The following is an 18,538-nucleotide window of genomic DNA, read 5'->3' as shown; positions in this document are numbered from 1 at the left end:
GGCCTACATACATTTGTTGGTCTTGGTCCCCTATTCTCTGCATAAATATACTGTAGTATCTAAAGAAGAGAGGAGAAAATCTTTGGCTGGACCAGGAATCGAACCCGGAACCCCTGCATTACTAGTCAGGTGCTCTAACCACTGAGCTATCCAGGCCGAAATCCACGGTCCGTGTAGCCCTAATTACTACAATACATTTGGTGACTTTGGGCTACGATATCAAATCAGCAAGCGTAAGTATCTGTGGGTTTTACTTTGTTCACTTTCCATGTACTTAACTTCCTAAAAATTATACCAGCAGCTCTCTAAATTTCTAAACTAATTAAATAAACCTTTTTTCGCTTCAAGAGCTCCAGATTTTCGACAGCACCACAATGAAAAATCTCCATCATGCAAAATATAATGATCATCTGACTGAAATAATTGCATTCTTCAAACCGTTTGACATTCGGGTATCATAAGTTGTTTTGGCCACGCGAAATATGAGATATCAGAAAACGTAAAATTTCCATACAATCAATTGTTATGAATTATTTGTGATTGCTAATCTTTCGACGTCTGTCAAAATTTATTTACAGGAAGTGTGGACCATATTTTATCTTCTTTCACGAAAGAGTTCTAGTCAGCGATCATGGATTTCGGCTTACCAATACCACACTTACAAGTAGGATTTAATACGACGTCTTTTCATTCATAATTTGATTGGTGTAATCATATTAAGATACCTATTTTTGAACTACATAAGTAACTAAAGAATCTTGTTTCAGTGACCCAGTTGGCCCCAATTGTCATTTCAACGGTAGCCCATATACTAGGCTAGCTAGATTCTCATATCTAGAATAACCAGAATAATGCTGTAAAAACTGGAATGGTGCATAAAATGATCGGAGTGGTACCTAAATTAATGATTTGAAATAAGAATTATGATAGAATTGATAAAAATATGAACAGATGATATGTTTTATGGTGTGATCATTGAGACTCTCAAGTTAAGGGCAACACGACTTTTGAATTTGATCCACCCGTCCATTTACCGCAGGAGATATTTATATATGCCTTCTCCCTTCAACCACCATATATAGCATTATTAGAAGACTAGTTCTTCTGGACTGGGATTGTTTACTTTTAGTTCCACGTCCAGCGCTAGCCCCTTGGATCGTATTTTCTTTAGAGAAGTCGAGAGGCACAGCCTTCATCGACTTCTCTTCGCAATTAAGCATTCATATTTTGATTCTGGAAAACGTGTAAATGCTGGAGTCAGTGACGGTTTATGCTTCGACCAACGTTTCGACTCGGATGTACCTGGATTTACGCAATAGACAACTTTTTTTCAAACATTTAGCAGTCATGCACAAAACTGTCACAAGGAAATCAACTCTTACTTGTTTTAATCCATTTTCAACATTTCCCCTGTCCCGGGTTTACGTTAACTGGTCTTGGGAGCTGTCACAATAGGGGACCAGTTAAGAGAAAGCAGGCTGACGTAAATAGAGTTGTGATTTAAACCCGGGACAGGGACATGTTGAAAATGGATTAAAAGCAAGTAAGTTTTGATTTCCTTGTGACGGTTTTGTGTATTGCTGTTAAATGTTTGAAAACAAGTTGTCTATTGCATAAATCCAGGCACATCTGAGTCGAAACGTCGATCGAAGCATAAACCGTCATCGACTCCGGCATTTACACGTTTTCCAGAATCAAAACATGAATGTTTGCGAAGAGAAGTCGATGAAGGCTATGCCTCTCGACTTCTCTAAAGAGAATACTTGGATCGATGTATCGATCCCTCTTCTCTGGTGAAGTAATGTTTTTGATGAAATGGATGGTCTTTGTGGGACTCTGCCAATTTTTTTATTTTGTGTTTTTGAAATGGATCTCATATGACTGATCGTAGCTTCTGGGGATATACGATGATGTTGAGAATGTGTAAACATTAAACAACAGGTTCGCGATGGTTCAGGGGTTGGTCTATGTAATGGTTGAGGAGTTCGGTCATGATGGTTTGGGTCCATAGCTTGCTGCAAACATTTAGTTTACTATGAATTGTAATGCACCATTAAACATATAACCCTCAGCACCACTTCAGTGGCAATTCACCATGTAAGGGTCCAGTTAGGGTTAGGTCAGAGTTTTTCAGCAAAAAACAGGTTTATTGACTTAAATCCTTGCATAATAATCAACTCCCGAACCGTTGTCACCGAACTCCCAAAACCTCGCATCAGGTGCTGAACAGTCGCGCACCTGAACCGTCTCACATCCAATTGTCCAAAATTCGTAAACAACTCTATAAAAGAATCCCCCATCTCATATACTTCATTTCCAGAGTACATTATATATGTGCAAAGTTTTAAATATATTGTGGGATAATAGAAATAAATAAGATAGTAATATACTTAATGATAGAATCCAAAATGTCATCAGAGGAAATTCAAGTTGAATCCTTTATTCTTTTACCTGTTTACATCAGTATCAATGTTTTATCAAAATAATTCCAAATATTCATTTACATCATTTTCAGTGCAAATATTACTTGAATATAAAGATATATTTGCCATTCCATTCATATTGTGTGTCATTCCAGTTAATAGATCATATGCCATTAATTCCTTTCCAGTTATTCTATTCACCCTCATTTCAACATATTCTCCGTTTACATATATTGTGTGCCATTCCATCCATATTGTGTGCCATTCCAGTTTTTCTATTCACCCTCATTTCAACATATTCTCCATTTCAACTCAGATCAGCTTTCTTTTAAACATGTTTTCGTATTCTTACTTGATTAGGTGTCACAGAGAAGACCATTACATGAACGGCGCCACAGAAGACGTCCACGAGAACTTTACCGTAGTAGGAGCAGACACAGAGAACATAACCAATCATTGGTCATTTTAAATGATGATGGTTTGTGTTTAAGTCGGGTTCAGCACTGTCTCCTGATTTAGCTATAGGCCTATAACTGTATTGAAGCTTCACCTAGCTGTTTGCCTTTATTAAGCTATTTTTGTATTGATTTGCCATTTCTCATGTTATGCAATTCAGCAAAAAGTTGCATTTTGAAAAATGGCAAAATATATTTGTAACTGCTTTCTTCAATCACTAAAACATTCTAAGAAATTTGAATAATCAGCCTCTTTGCCTTTGAGTGTTTTAACACTTTTCAGTAAAAGGAATAATGTTATTGTTTGACTAACAGCTTGTATGTGTGTCGAGGCATACATAGGTATGATATCTTAACACTTTTCAGTAAAAGGAATAATGTTATTGTTTGACTAACAGCTTGTATGTGTGTCGAGGCATACATAGGTATGATATCTGAACACTTTTCAGTAAAAGGAATAATGTTATTGCTTGACTAACAGTTTGTATGTGTGTCGAGGCATAGTACATAGGTGTGATTTGATGTAAGGTTTGTTAGCGATTGTCATAATTATTATACCCCCCGCAACAAGTTGTGGGGGGGTATACTGGAATCGGGTTGTCCGTCCGTCTGTAGACGCAATGGTTTCCGGACTCTAAAGCATTATCCTTTCCACCTACCATCACCATATCATACATATGGACTACCCATGGGATGAAGATGTTCCCTATCGATTTGGGGGTCAAAAGGTCAAAGGTCACGCGCACTGGACATCGAAGTAGCAATATGGTTTCCGGGCTCTAAATCGTTATCCTTTCCACCTACAGTCACCATATCATACATATGGACTACCCATGGGATGAAGATGTTCCCTATTGATTTTGGGGTCAAAAGGTCAAAGGTCACGCGCACTGGACATCGAAGTAGCAATATGGTTCGGTTTGTCATGCCATTTGTTTTTTACACTCAGAAAAGAGGTAGTTTATACCTATTACCAACACCCTTTGGGAGATTGGGGTAAGCGGGGGGTATTCTTAGTGAGCATTGCTCACAGTACCTCTTGTTTTGTAGGCTGGAAAGAGACCCACTTTACATACCTCTTAATTTTAGGGGGAGTAACTAAGTTGTAAATAGTGAATGTTACTAATCCAATCAAGCACTTGCAGGGTCATGGACACGATTTCATCTGAAAAATTTCAAATTTTGTTTTTCCATTTTTGATGTTTAGAATACTTAATTAAGACATTTGAATGTCAGATGTTAAGGTACATGGGGGATACAGAGCTCACAATTCTTTGTTATATAAAGAAGGCTCATGCCATGTTTTTGTTTACATGTTTTAAACATGCTATTTTCTAATAAGCAATTTACATGTAAACAAAAACATGGCATGAGCCTTGTTTACTTAACAAAGAATTGTGAGTGCTATATCTCACTTGTAACTTAACTGATATTCAAATTCTGGTTGACCATTAGAAATACTTTAGTTAAGCATTGTAATCAATAAATATGGAAAAATACAGTTTTGAAAATTTTCAGCTCAAATCGTGACCATGCATGTCCCTTTAATTAAATTGAACGTTTGGCTAACAAAAATAAAATACACATTATTAGAATAGCTTTTATGTAACCAGAGCTATTACATGTATTTAGATTTATTAATCATATCTAATTAAATTTTGTTGCATATGTTTTGTTGATGTATTAGGTGTTTGAGTGTTTATGATGCATGTTTATTTACCGACATATGGACATACTTAGATACAATGATTCATCATGAGACTTAATCCTGTTCATATACATAATATTCTATATCTTCAAGCTAGGACACTCTTGACCCAGCCCTTAAATGGAAAAATAGTGGTCAAGCATATAGCAATTCATAGCTCACCTGAACGGAAAGCTCAAGTTAGCTTTTCTTATTGCCATTTGTCTGGTTTTTAGCTCAAGTGAGCTATTCTGATCACCAGTTGTCCATCGTCTATCAGTCTGTAAACTTTTCACATTTTCATCTTCTAACTGGGCCAATTTCAGGCAAACTTTGTACACATCATCCATGGTGAAGGGATTTAAGTTTGTTCAAATGAAGGGTCATGCTCCTACAAAGGGGAGATAATCAAGAAAATGCAAAAATAGGGTGGGATCATTTGAAAATCTCCTAAAGAACCACTGGGCTAGAAAAGTCATAATTTACATGAAAGCTTCCTGACATAGTGTACAATCATTTCCCCTAGTGGTAGGGTGGGATCACAATAGGTGATAACACTTTTACTTGGGGATGTTTAGGAAATATCTTTAAAAATATTCTCAAGAACAAAAGGGTCATTATTTAAAACTCTTATTAATATGCAAGCATCTCCAGGTAATACAGCTTCAAATTGTGGTCCACGGGGGTAGGGTGGGGTTACAATAGGGGATCAAAGTTTTACATAAGGGATGTACAGGAATTTTTAAAATATCCTTCTCAGTAATAACAGGGCCATGAATACTCATATTGATATGTAGCCATCCACAGGTAGTGCAGATTCAAGTTTGTTCAAATCATGAACCCCGGGGGTAGGATGGGGTCATAATGGGGGATCAAAGTTTTACATGGGGATATTAGGAAAAATCTTCTCAACAACATCAGGGATATGAATACTCATATTGAAATGCAAACATCCCAAGGTGGTGTGAATTGAAGTTTGTTCAAATCATGATCCCCAGGGTAGGTTGAGGTCACAATAGGGGATCAAAGTTTTACATGGGAATATTCAGGGAAACATCTTTAAAATCTTCTTCTCAATAACAGCAGGGCCATGATTACTCATTTTTAAAACATGGAAGCATATTCAGGTAGTGCAAATTCAAGTTTGCTCAATCCAGGGACTTCAGGGGTGGGGCCACAGTAGGAGATCAAGTTCATATGGGAAAAACCAGGGAATGTGTTATTTAAAACAACTTCTTTTCAATATTAGCATGGCAACAATAAATTCTTTCAAAATGCAAATGATCCTAAGTTGTGTCTGTTCATTTTTTTTTGGTGCCCCAAGCTGTGACTAAAGTTGGAGGCATATTGTTTTTGTCCTGTCTGACTGAAACTTTAACCTTGCTTATAACTTTTGAATGATGAGTGATAGGCCTTCATTTCATTTGTGCATTCCTTGTGGCAAGACCTTTCTTTTGGTACTAAAGTTTTTACACTTGTGACCTTGGAGTTTGACTTAATTTTTAACAAAAATCTAACTAGGCAATATATCTCCTGAACTATGTAAGGTAGGGCTCTCCTTATGACAAAACCTTGCATTTTACACCATGAGTTTTGACTGTGTATCATGGTTATATCATAACCCTTTGTGGTTAGATTGGGGCCACAATAGGGGTAAAAATCACAACAGCTGGGTCAAATTTACTCAGATGAGCAATGTGGTCCATGGGCCTGTTGTTTGAGCCTTGCATGCATTGAATAGAATATTTTGATAAACAGTATGCATTTGAGAAAGCTTTTAAAACAAAATGTGCCACATTACTGATAGTGATTTCTATCCATTTGTTTTTTCATGGAATAGTTTTACACTCTATTCAGCAAAATACTGTTTTGACTTTACAGATGCTGATGTACAAAATGGCTCTTGCATTGATCTGACAAGTGGGGATGAAGATGTTATCGATCTGACGAGTCCTAATCCCAGTGGATCAAATGATACAAATGTTGTAGTAGTAAGTTGACTTACCCCTCACTGAAGAGTTTAACCTGTTGTTGTAAATTTTTCACAATTTTATTTTCCTCTCTAGAACCACTGGGTCAATTTCAACCAAACTTGGCATATAGTGTCCTTTTGTGAAAGTGATTCAGGTTTGTTCAATATGCCAGTTTCGAGATACAAACTCTTCTGTATAGGAGGTGCATTTAGTGGAACTTTGAATGCCTAAGTGGGACAGAGTGGATCTACAGCCAAGGAGGAAGACGATGAAATGTATTTAAAGTGGCTTCTCTTCAACTATGTAAATGTGGGAAATACAAAATACTATTGAAAGAAATGTTTTACCGAAGTGGAAACATACAAACAATGTCATATTTGCAAGAAATATCTTGGATATGGTACTTATGACCAACGAAATAACGTGATAGGATAAGAATTCTATGTATTTAATTACTCCCTAAATACTTATCACTTACTTAGTTTGTGTATCAGTCAAATTCGGGTGATCAAATAGCGTATGAGAAACTTACTGAGTACATTCACTTACGCAGTGATGAATATTTGTCCCACCCCCGCGTGTAAACAAATTCTTTCGCGCCTTACTATGAACAAGAGTTCTCCAAAGGGAAATAACTCGGACGTACCTCGAAACCGGCGTATTGAAAGACCGATTTCCCTTCCAAAGGGAGATAATGAAGAAAAGTATTTTTTTTAAAAATTGAGTGGATTCAATTTAAAAATCTCAAAAACCACTGGTTAAGATTCAAATAATATGTGGATGAGTAATGAAGATTCAATTTTGTCCACATCATGGTCCATGAGGTAGGATGAGGCTATTATTGGGGATGAATATAGTATACATATTTTATTAGTAAGGCCACATCAAATTGATTCTCTGGTTCTCAGACAATTGTTTTTCAAAAAATGGGTAGGTAGGTAGGTAGGAGGTTTAGTTTTTCAGTTTATCTCCATGTCACAAATGGGTAGGGATTTTTTGTCCGTGGGTCGTTTTTTTTTTTGTGTTGTGAAGAAAGTTAGAGATTTACAAATTAAATATCTTACAAAAAGTTCAACCACTTCAGAAATTTTCACTGTTGAAAAAACCTTATCGCTGTCAAACGTTTTGTTTCGACCTACAAAAATGTCGTACTTCAACTCGGCCTTGCTTTCATCAATTTGTTCCTTCGCGGTTTCAATTTCTTTAAATTCACCGCCCAGAAGTTTCTTGCAAAGCGTATCAACTGTCAAGGACGAGTCTACCGGTATAATTGTCCATGGAACAATCTGTTTTGAGTTAAAAATAATCTCAATGTTGACAAGAACTGTTTCTGTCGCCATATTGTTTACATCAACTAAGCAGCATGTCTTATTCAGCAAGGCGCCAAAACACAAATTTTATTTTGACGGATCAAATACGGGTGGCGGGGATTTTTTTCCGGGGCGGCAATAAACTCGTGTCAGCGGCCGATTTTTTTGTGGGGGGGGGGGGCGGTGTCTGAGAACCAGAGAATCGATTTGATGTGGCCTAAGTTTTAAAATTCATGATAACAAATATCATTCTTTGATTGAACCTTGTACATAATGTTACATTTACATGACCAAGCCCCGTCATCAAAACATATACACTGTACAATATGTACTTAATAATTCTACATGACATGAATATACATGTACATTTTGTATATACATATATTTACTATGAATATGTAGCCTCGTCCATGTTATAAAACGTCCACAAGCATTAACAAAAGTTGAAACTAAGTTATTAACAGTTATGAAGTATAATAGCTCGATATTAGAGAAAGAAGGAAATACAACAGAGGTTCATTAATCAACAGAGAGGAATACCTGGGAGTCAATGAAATATCCCCTATGTTAATCAGTGTTACGTGTATGTTGGAATTCTCCCTGTCGCAGTGATACAGAACCTGATCATTATTCAATGAAATCATTTTCTTTTTTAAAGTTTCCTAGGGAATGCACCATTTTGGGAAAACTCATTTAGAATTTAGATTCATTTTCTAATTTTAATGAATTAGTTTGGAATGTTTTGTATTGCTTGATTAATGAAATGATAAATTTTTCCAGCAAAGACTGGTTTTAAGATGTAGGAAAGATTGATAAAAAAAAGCATAGGGGCATTTCAGTTGGAATTTTATTCATCATGGATTCTGTATTTTTTATGCCCCCCTTCAAAGAACAGGGGCATATTGGTTTGCACCTGACGGTCGGTCGGTCATTAGACCACATGTTGTCCGCTCAATATCTTGAGAACCATTCACTTGATGATAATGATATTTCATATGTGGGTTGGTTATGAGTAGAAGAGGACCCCTATTGTTTTTCAGGTCCAAAGGTCAAGGGTCAATCTACTCTGGACATAGGAATATAATGTCCGCTCAATATCTTGAGAACCTTTTGCTTGAAAATCATCAAACTTAGCACACTGGTACATCTTCAGGAGATGATGACCCCTATTGATTTTGAGGTCACATGGTCAAAGGTCAAGGGTCAAACTGGACATAAGAATATAATGTCCACTCAATATCTTGAAAACCCTTTGCTTGACAGACATCAAACTTAGTACATGTACACTGGTATATATTCAGGAGAAGATGACTCCTATTGATTTTGAGGTCACATGGTCAAGGGTCAAACTGGACATAGGAGTATACTGTCCGTTCAATATATTGAGAACCCTTTGCTTGACAGACATCAAACTTGGTACACTGGGTACAACTCCAGGAGAAGATGACCCCTATTGATTTTGAGGTCACATGGTCAAGGGTCAAACAGGACATTAGAATATACTGTCCGCTCAATATCTTGAGAACCCTTTACTTAACAGACATCAAACTTGGTACACTGGTACATCTTCAGGAGAAGATGACCCCTATTGATTTTGAGGTCACATGGTCAAAGGTCAAGGGTCAAACTGGACATTGTAATATAATGTCCACTCAATATCTTGAGAACCCTTTGCTTGACAGACATCAAACTTGGTACACTGTTACATCTTTTGGAGAAGATGACCCATATTGATTTTGAGGTCAAAAGTTAGTTGTTGAACTGGACATAGTAATATATTGTCTCCTATATTTTAAGAATTATTTGCTTGATTGACACCAAATGTGGTACACTGGTACAGCATAAGGAGTAGATGACCCCTATTGATTTTGAGGTCACATGGTCAGAGGTCAAGGGTCAAACTGGACATAAGAATGTAATGTTCACTCAATATCTTGAGAACCCTTTGCTTGACAGACATCAAACTTAGTACACTGGTATATATTCAGGAGAAGATGACTCCTATTGATTTTGAGGTCACATGGTCAAAGGTCAAGGGTCAAACTGGACATGGGAATATACTGTCCATTCAATATCTTGAGAACCCTTTACTTGACAGACATCAAACTTGGTACACTGGTACATCTTCAGGAGAAGATGATCCCTATTGATTTTGAGGTCACGTGTTTAAAGGTCAAGGGTCAACCTGGACATTGGAATATACTGTCCGCTCAATATCTTGAGAACCCTTTGCTTGACAGACATCAAACTTAGTACAGTGGTGTATATTCAGGAGGAGATGACTCCTATTGATTTTGAGGTCACATGGTCAAAAATCAAACTGGACATAGTAATATACTGTCCACTCAATATCTTGATAACCCTTTTGCTTGACAGACATCAAACTTAGTACACTGGTACATCTTTTGGAGAAGATTACCCATATTGATTTTGAGGTCAAAAGTTAGTTGTTGAACTGGACATAGTAATATATTGTCTCCTATATTTTAAGAATTATTTGCTTGATTTACACCAAACGTGGTACACTGGTACAGCATAAGGAGTAGATGACCCCTATTGATTTTTAGGTCACATGGTCAATTCACTCTTGACATAGGAAGACATTGTCTGCTCAATATTTTAAATTTATTTACTACTATCAATTAAATGATGTGTGTGTATAACCCTTTTCAATTTTGCACCATGGGGAGTATATGTGTTTTACAAACATCTCTTGTTTTTTTTTTCAGCTCTCAGGAACAAGTAACACAGGTAATTATGTCATAAGTGGACACATTTGGTAAAATTTGTCAGTTTTTGAGCAGCTATTGGATGAAATACAATCATATTGTTACAAATATATATATATATATATATATATATATATATATATATATATATATATACATATATAATCCAAATAGAAAGAGTTGATATCACACAGTCAAAATAATTCAATAAAAAAAGCAGGAAAATATACAGTTCCAAAATATATTTAAATATATTTTGGAACTGTATATTTTCCTGCTTTTTTTTATTGAATTATATAGATATAGATATATATATATATATATATATATATATATATATATATATATATATACTAGCAGCATCTCATTGCTGTCACTTTGTGTTGACATTCATGTCCTAGTTATATTCTTTTTTTTTTTTTTTGTAGAGACCAGGAGGCGACACAGAAACAGAAGCAGGCGTAATCGTAATCGTGACAACTCGGAGGAATCTGAAAATGATGTCATAGAAATCTCCCAGTCTTCTATTGAACTTCCCTTACCCATATCTTTTGACAGCGAAATAGAGTATGTTGGTTAGATGTGATCAATACCATTTTTTCCTAGAGAGATATAGTCTTATTTGACCCAAATGTAATGATTGTTTTTAGGGCCCTGCTATATGGAGCGTGTTGTTAGGGCCCTGCTATATGGCAGGTGTTTTTTATGGCCCTGCTATATGACAGGTGTTTTTAGGGCCCTGCTTTATGACAGATTTTTTTAGGGCCCTGCTATATGACAGGTGTTTTTTAGGGCCCTGCTATATGACAGGTGTTTTTTAGGGCCCTACTATATGACAGGTGTTTTAGGGCCCTGCTATATGACAGGTGTTTTTTAGGGCCCTACTATATGACAGGTGTATTTTAGGGCCCTGCTATATGACAGGTGTTATTTAGGGCCCTACTATAGGACAGGTGTTTTTAGGGCCCTGCTATATGGCAGGTGTTTTTTTAGGGCCCTGCTATATGGCAGGTGTTTTTTAGGGTCCTGCTATATGACAGGTGTTATTTAGGGCCCTGCTATATGGCAGGTGTTTTTTTTTTAGGGTCCTGCTATATGGCAGGTGTTTTTTAGGGCCCTACTATATGGCAGGTGTTTTTTAGGGCCCTGCTATATGGCAGGTACCCAATCATTCTTGATTAAAATCAGCTCTTGATCCGCTTCTCATGTAGCAACAATATAAAATTAAAGAAGTGGATCAATGAGCTGACTTTAATTATATTAGAATCCAATGATGATCACTGTCTGTATGTCTGTCCAATCAGCACTTTCTATGGCACAAAATAACTTTTCCTTGTTTACAAACCTACCCAACCTAATTTTGGTCAGAGTGATTAAATTCTATTTTGCTGAAACTATGTAAAAACTAAGTGCATAATTGGGAAAGCAGAAAGAGATGTTTCCAAATTTTGAATTTTGTAGCACTAGGGGTAGAGGTTCCAATTTAAGGGGGAGGGATGTCAATGTAGTCATATGTTGTTAATGTCCATTATGCTTTCATTTAAAAAACTAAATTTCAAGTCAGTTTACTTTTTTATATATATTTATAAATCTGTTATAACTGGCCTCTGTCCACAGTTGGTATGAATTTCATTATCCCGGAGATAGGTGTTCTGATTGGATGGGGCCAAAATGGTTATATGATACATGTATAATTGTGCTGAAGTATTTATACATTCCTAAAGGGCTAGAGATGAGATGTGAGTTCTAGTAATTACAGCAGGCTTTCCTTCTAAGTTTAATACACTTTCAGCTTTTCTATTTTATACCTGCAGCTGTACATGGATATGCGGATTGGGGAAAAGAACATAATCACTCATTTCTGTCATCACAAACATTAGTGGGTTATGTGTCATTAGCACTAGTACAAGTAAAATATGAATTTTAAATTTCTCAACAGGGCCCCTCCTGATTTAGTAGGTTATTTTGTTTCTTCAGTTGATTATAAGCAAAGTTGATGTCGAGAGACAATGGACAAATTTTTATCAGAATAGCTTAGTTGAGCTAATAAAAATGCATAAAAACTCTGGATGAATGAAGCTGACTGAGTAATTTTACAAGATATCCCTATACATGTATATCTATATGTCAAATTACATATTCTTTACTTTAATCATTTCTAGGAATGAGCCATCCACTAGTTCTAATAATTCTATAACATCACCACTGCAAGAGATTAACTGCCCAATCTGTATGGATAGCAAGAAACAGGTATCGTGTACATCAAACTTCAGTTCAGTGTCATTGTCTCAAAATCAAACAGTTAAATTCAAGCTTGGCTTGAGGCAATGGTTCTATGACAGATTTCAGGGTTCTCTTAGATTTTCATTAACAACTTGATTTGTGTTTTTTCTTAAGCAACACTTACATTGTGACGTAAACGACATGTGTCTAATTTACTTTAATCAAAGGGAAGTTGCATTTCTAAATCCCTGCAACACAAAATGATACCTGTACCTCGCAGCAAATCTTGGTGTATGCTTGAAGAGGGAAGGTTCTCACCAGAAGAATGTATACATCTTTTTTATTGACAGATCCAGAAAAGTGGCCGACAGTTGGTGTCTACAGTGTGTGGTCATGTATTTTGCAAGCCTTGTATAAAAGCGTCCATTAATACCCATAAGTTTTGCCCCACTTGCAGGAAGAAACTGACGCTTCGACACATTCATCCACTGTTTATATGATAGGGAACTTCTAGATGTGGTGCTGTAAGATTGATAGTTCTGAAAAGGCCATTTTGAAAGTATGTCAGTTAACATTGATGGAATGTATGTGGATTTCTAAGATTTTTTCATTCATTAGTGCTGACTTTCCTTTGATGTGCATGGATACTGTCCATCTACATGGAAGGGAAAAAATCTGTCAATTATTTTTATGATCAGGGACTTATGTGATTTGGAGTTTCGTGCTAGATCTGTTGAGCATATATTACTGACAATTGAATGAATATAGGTGGAATTTATATGTACATGTATGAGCAATTGTTACTATTGATTTGAAACATAGCTAGGACATACATGTGTATATACAATATATTTATTTTGACAGTGCATTATAAACTTACTTCAACAGCAATTTGTATAATAAATGTTTGTAAGAAAAAAACAGACATGCAAGTCTTACACTCCTATAAAATCTTTATTGAATCATACACTATCAAATATTATATAGCGGATTTTAACCGCGAGTGTAAAATTTGGTGATTGTTAATTTAAACAAATTATTTTAGCAGAATATATTTTGGCGGCAATAGAGTTCCAAAGCATAAGAATTGGAGTGTTAAACTTGTCTGTAAAACCTTTTACTGTCATCAGAAACAATTGTCAGACATTTTTTTAAAATGCTTTATTTACCTCCCAAGCTGAAGAGTGCTACATTTGTACCGTTGGCATTTTAAAAAAGACTGATATAGAGAGTTATCTTGCTTCAGAAATTACATACTGTGATTGCAGACATAATTGGGTGCATCAAAATTTATGTATTTCACACTAAGAGTATTGTATTTATTATCAGCATCTTGGAAAATAATTTGAATACAGTATTCAGAAGTCAATGGAAATGTACTGTCCTTAACAATGTCTTTCATTTTAGTCTTCACATCTGAGACTGATCTTTTCAAAATGAAGGGTTTTAGTTGGTGATTTTTGATATCTTGATCAAGATTATTGATATTTGATAGTGTATGTGTAAATTAGTTGTGCCTCTAAAGCATGATATTTTTTTGTATTTTTTTTTTTGTATATGAAGCAATGTTTTTATAGTTTGTGATTTGTGTGTACTTATTAGTTGATTAACTTCTTTTAGACTGAAAATTGAAGAATGATTGGACAAACTTCACTTATATTTCTTTTTTTAATAATCATTAAAAAATTAAGATTTCTCATTACACTAAAATTTTATTTAATGGCTCATTAAAACACCTCATGCTTCATGAATGAGCCATTTATTAAATTTTATAGTGTACTGAACCACCTTGTAATTCAATAGTCATTGATAGGAAAACTGTGAATTATTTTTGTTATGGGAAAGATTGGAATCATCCTACCTTTCTCCATGTTCATAATGATGTGAAGAATGGGCTATGTATGGTATGGACCTCAATGTTGCGTGATAATTCAAGGAAAAGTTTTGAAATATAACCCAGGATAGTATTTACCATTAATTCTCTGTCACTAATTGTGGATTGATAACAGAAATAAAGCATTTTGTCATCTTCTATTGTTTTAAGCTCATCTGAATCACTTGAGTATCCATCCTAAACTTTTTAACATTTCAACTTTATCCGAAATACTATCAAACCATTTTTACCGAAATTGACATGAAGCATCTATGAGGGAAGGGGAATGTAAATTATGAAGTACATGGTCCCTGTCCCCTTAAGGGCTGAAGAGTTAGGCCTAAACCTTAGAATAATTATACAATCTTTAAAAATCTTTATTGCTTTTGGACACTTGGTAATACAAGCTGTGCATATAGTCTGATGAGCAATAAGACGTCTAGCAAAATTGTGAAATTCGTGGGTCCTGGGTCAGGAGAATTTTGTTGCAAGGGCAGGACTCTGGTTTGAATTTTTAAAATGTATTATAGAAGTTTTGTCTGCAGTTGTAAGCTTTGGCAATTTTCTATCTCAAAAGTGTTCATGTATAATTAGAGCAAAATATGATTGATTGGTGGACAGAGTTTCAAACATGAAAATTGTTAAGCAGTGTAGTGTCAATTCCTTATCTGTAAATGTTTTTTACAGTCATCAGAAACAACCGACTCACGAAGAACAATAGCTTATTTACCTTCCAAGATGAAGAGTGATATGCGTACCTTGCACACACACGCACAAAAAAAACCCCAATGTACCGTTAAATCTCGTTAGCTCATGAGAGCGAGAAAAAACTCCTAGATACCTGAAAATTCGAGATTTTAAGGGTAAAATACTTGAAGAATAAGTGGCTGTAACTTCCGAATCACTTTGACCTATCCATGGTATTTGAGACATCGGTGTTTGAGATACCGAAGTTCAACTGTATTTGGATTGCAGACATATTTGGATGCAAATTTAGCTATTACAAATTTGGCAGCTTGATACCAAACTGCTAGATTAAGCCAAAATTACCACCCCATGAAAAAAAAAAATGCTTATACAATATTGCATTGAAACTCCTGTACGTTAGGCAACCAAACATAGCGCACTGCAGTTATATCATTTCCATGCAGGCTTCTATCAATATATTGCGAAAATCATAAACCCTGAACCAGGGGCTTTGTTTTTGGGGTGTGGCTTTTGATGGTTTATGTATTGAAAATATATTTACGTTTTAACATGCCGTGTACAGGGGCGGATCCAGGAATTGCGGTTACGGGGGGGGGGGGGGGGCGCCAATTTATGAGACGGGGGGGGGGGGAGCTCCTGGATTTTACAGATTTTATGGGGCTTGAAATATTTCTATTTAGTCATTTGTACTATTTTCTATCATTTTGATAAGGTGAAATTAATAAAATGACCAAAATTTTAAGTTGTTTTTTTTTTTTTTTTTAAATTAAGTTCTCCTAATAAAGTAATTCAAGAAATCAAAAGATTTTGTCATTTATTTCTCCGGGAGTGGAAGAAATTTTTGCTTCTTTTGTCGTTTAGTACATTTTCCGAAACAAGATACCGCGATTTACCTCCTAAATATTCACTCTCAACGAATGGAATTGAATGCGAAGTTCACAACAGAAATAAATTGAACAATCATTTTAGCGATAATCATGCTTTACTCTAATCAAAGTTTGAGTGTTATAAGTGGATATTCAATATACACGACTGTTTTATTATCAGAAGTTTCTAAGGAAATCAACGAGTTTTTCACTTTATTCGACTATATCTGCTGAAGGAGAAGAGGCTCTGGTTTTATTTTTATATATGTACATCCACCAATCTATAACAGATAATATATTAAAGTATTAACCTTTAACTCGAGGCTTATAGCTCATACTTTACATTCTAATAACAACAGGTGAAGGAAATGATGCACAGAGGACCGCGGGTTCTCTTCTGTTCATGGACACTAAGAACGCGCTGGTGTATATTCACCGTGAAATACTAGTAGCCTTTGTAATTGAAAAATGACACATACATGTACTACGATAATGAAATACAGCTCGTTACAGAAAATTCATTTTCACTTCAACTATTTCCTTCAAATTTTCAAACGTGTATAATAATACCGGTAGAAGGCTAATATATAAAGCTTACAAAAAGCAACAAACGATTACATAAATCGAATTTAAAGAGGGATGGGATAGACGGGGAATCCACACATTTCAGAGAAATCACTGCAAAAAAATATCAGGGGTGGGGTGGTAATAAACGCTCGGCAGTTATAGAAGTGAGAATCACGGGTCTTTTGGATATGACCTTAAAAACGGAGGTCTTGTGTCGCGGCAGGCGTTATATACAAATGTAGCATGTTAAACAACCCTCACTGCCACAGCCCTTTCTAAATACACGTCACCTACAACTGTGACTTTTCAAAGTGATGGTAAGTTAACGAACAATGACTATCTCATAAATCCCACAGGCCTAAGAAATACAAAATCAGGAGTAGGACAAACACGGACCCCTGGAAATACTGAGGTGGGATGGGATACCTAGGAGGAGTAAACATCCTCTGATTGTGCGGACCGTCTGGGCACATTAGAGGTGGGATATAAGGTACTTTGAAGGAGTAGGCAACCCCTGATTGTTGATCGGACACTCACGGTGTGAGTAAAAAATTCTCGAAGGAACGGACATAAAACAAACGAACAAAACAGAAGAAACAAATTCATTGTACTTTTATCCTGAAAAAAAAAGAAGAGATAGACAGACAGACAGAGATTTGTTCAAGTTTCAAGGTTACTTTTTTTCCCCCCATTTTCATTTTTCATGCATTTGCTCTCTTTCATATGGTGACTGGTTCAGGACAAGTGGGTTTTTTTTTTTAAAAATTCGTTTCCACGAAATAAAATTATCTCACTATTCACTAATTAAAGGACTACTTAGCTTGTGAATTCACTAAGTCCCCAACATTAAATCACTAGTGCAAATAAAACTCTAATTGGCTTCATTATGTAATTTTAAATATGATAACCTCGATCTGCACTTGAGCATCACATATAGGACAATGTCGCCTGTGTGTCAGTAAAATAATCCTTTGTATGTATATTTTGTAACTTGTCTACTTTTATTATCAGGGAGTATAACCAATGTTCTATGCGTTTTCTATTCTAAACCCGATTGCATGCATGCATTTCTTCTTCTCATTTTCAAGATGAAATTGCGGGGACTGTAGTGAAAGCTATTATTCACCAAGGAGGCCTACATGCAGCCATAATACAGAAGAAAAATATTTCGTGTGCATGCATCAAAGAATCTTGAAATTGTTGAAATCAATAGATTTTTTCTCTCTTATTCCTAACAGTTTCTTCTTTAACAAATTTAATTTTAAATCTAATTTTTAAAAAATCAAAGGCTCTCGATTGTCTAAAATTGAGGTCGTTGAAAGTGCACGGGGAGCCTAAATGTAAAATGTTCTTAAAGATATAGCGTGTGTTGATAAATAAGTAGTTTATAACCTTAATGAAATAAAATAAATAAATAAATATAGCTTCAGAGGATTCCTATCGGTGTTAGGATGGGTTGTGGTAGTCCTTGACAAAATAGAAAGAAAAGAAAAGAAAACCATTCACATTGTTCATTTACTCTCATGTTCTGATCAGAACACCATAATTTACATTACCTAATATAGATCTAAGTTAAATATGCCAAGACTGGTACCATTTATTCATGAAGGAACAGTGTAAATGTGTTTTTCTTTTCTTTCTTTCTTATTTTAATACCCCCCCCCCCCTCTTTCTCTGAAAAATGTAACGCACACATGTTAGAGTTATGCCCCTTTTCTTGCTTT

General features: G+C 35.6%; 2 protein-coding genes across 2 annotated transcripts in view; one reads left to right on the top strand and one right to left on the bottom strand.

Annotated features, from left to right (window-relative positions):
• Positions 1-592, bottom strand: part of LOC125659904 (phosphatidylinositide phosphatase SAC2-like) — a 141,523-nt gene extending 140,931 nt beyond the window's left edge. Inside the window, exon 1 of the mRNA XM_048891701.2 lies at positions 333-592. Coding sequence (XP_048747658.2) covers positions 333-429 — 97 coding nt within the window. The 5' untranslated portion in view covers positions 430-592. The remainder of the gene's footprint in view (positions 1-332) is intronic.
• Positions 582-14,832, top strand: LOC125659903 (E3 ubiquitin-protein ligase RNF4-like). The gene is made up of 7 exons (XM_048891700.2): positions 582-664; positions 2,784-2,901; positions 6,447-6,556; positions 10,578-10,599; positions 11,006-11,144; positions 12,740-12,827; positions 13,151-14,832. Exons 1-7 carry the CDS (start codon positions 632-634, stop codon positions 13,298-13,300), a joined length of 660 nt encoding a protein of 219 aa, XP_048747657.2. The 5' UTR covers positions 582-631; the 3' UTR covers positions 13,301-14,832.
• Positions 14,833-18,538: the final 3,706 nt, after the last annotated feature.

Source organism: Ostrea edulis, chromosome 9 (assembly GCF_947568905.1).
Source record: "Ostrea edulis chromosome 9, xbOstEdul1.1, whole genome shotgun sequence".
In the NCBI taxonomy this organism is placed as follows: Eukaryota; Metazoa; Mollusca; class Bivalvia; order Ostreida; family Ostreidae; genus Ostrea; species Ostrea edulis.
The sequence above is the reverse complement of the archived record's forward strand: the minus strand, read 5'-3'. Positions and strand labels throughout refer to the sequence as shown.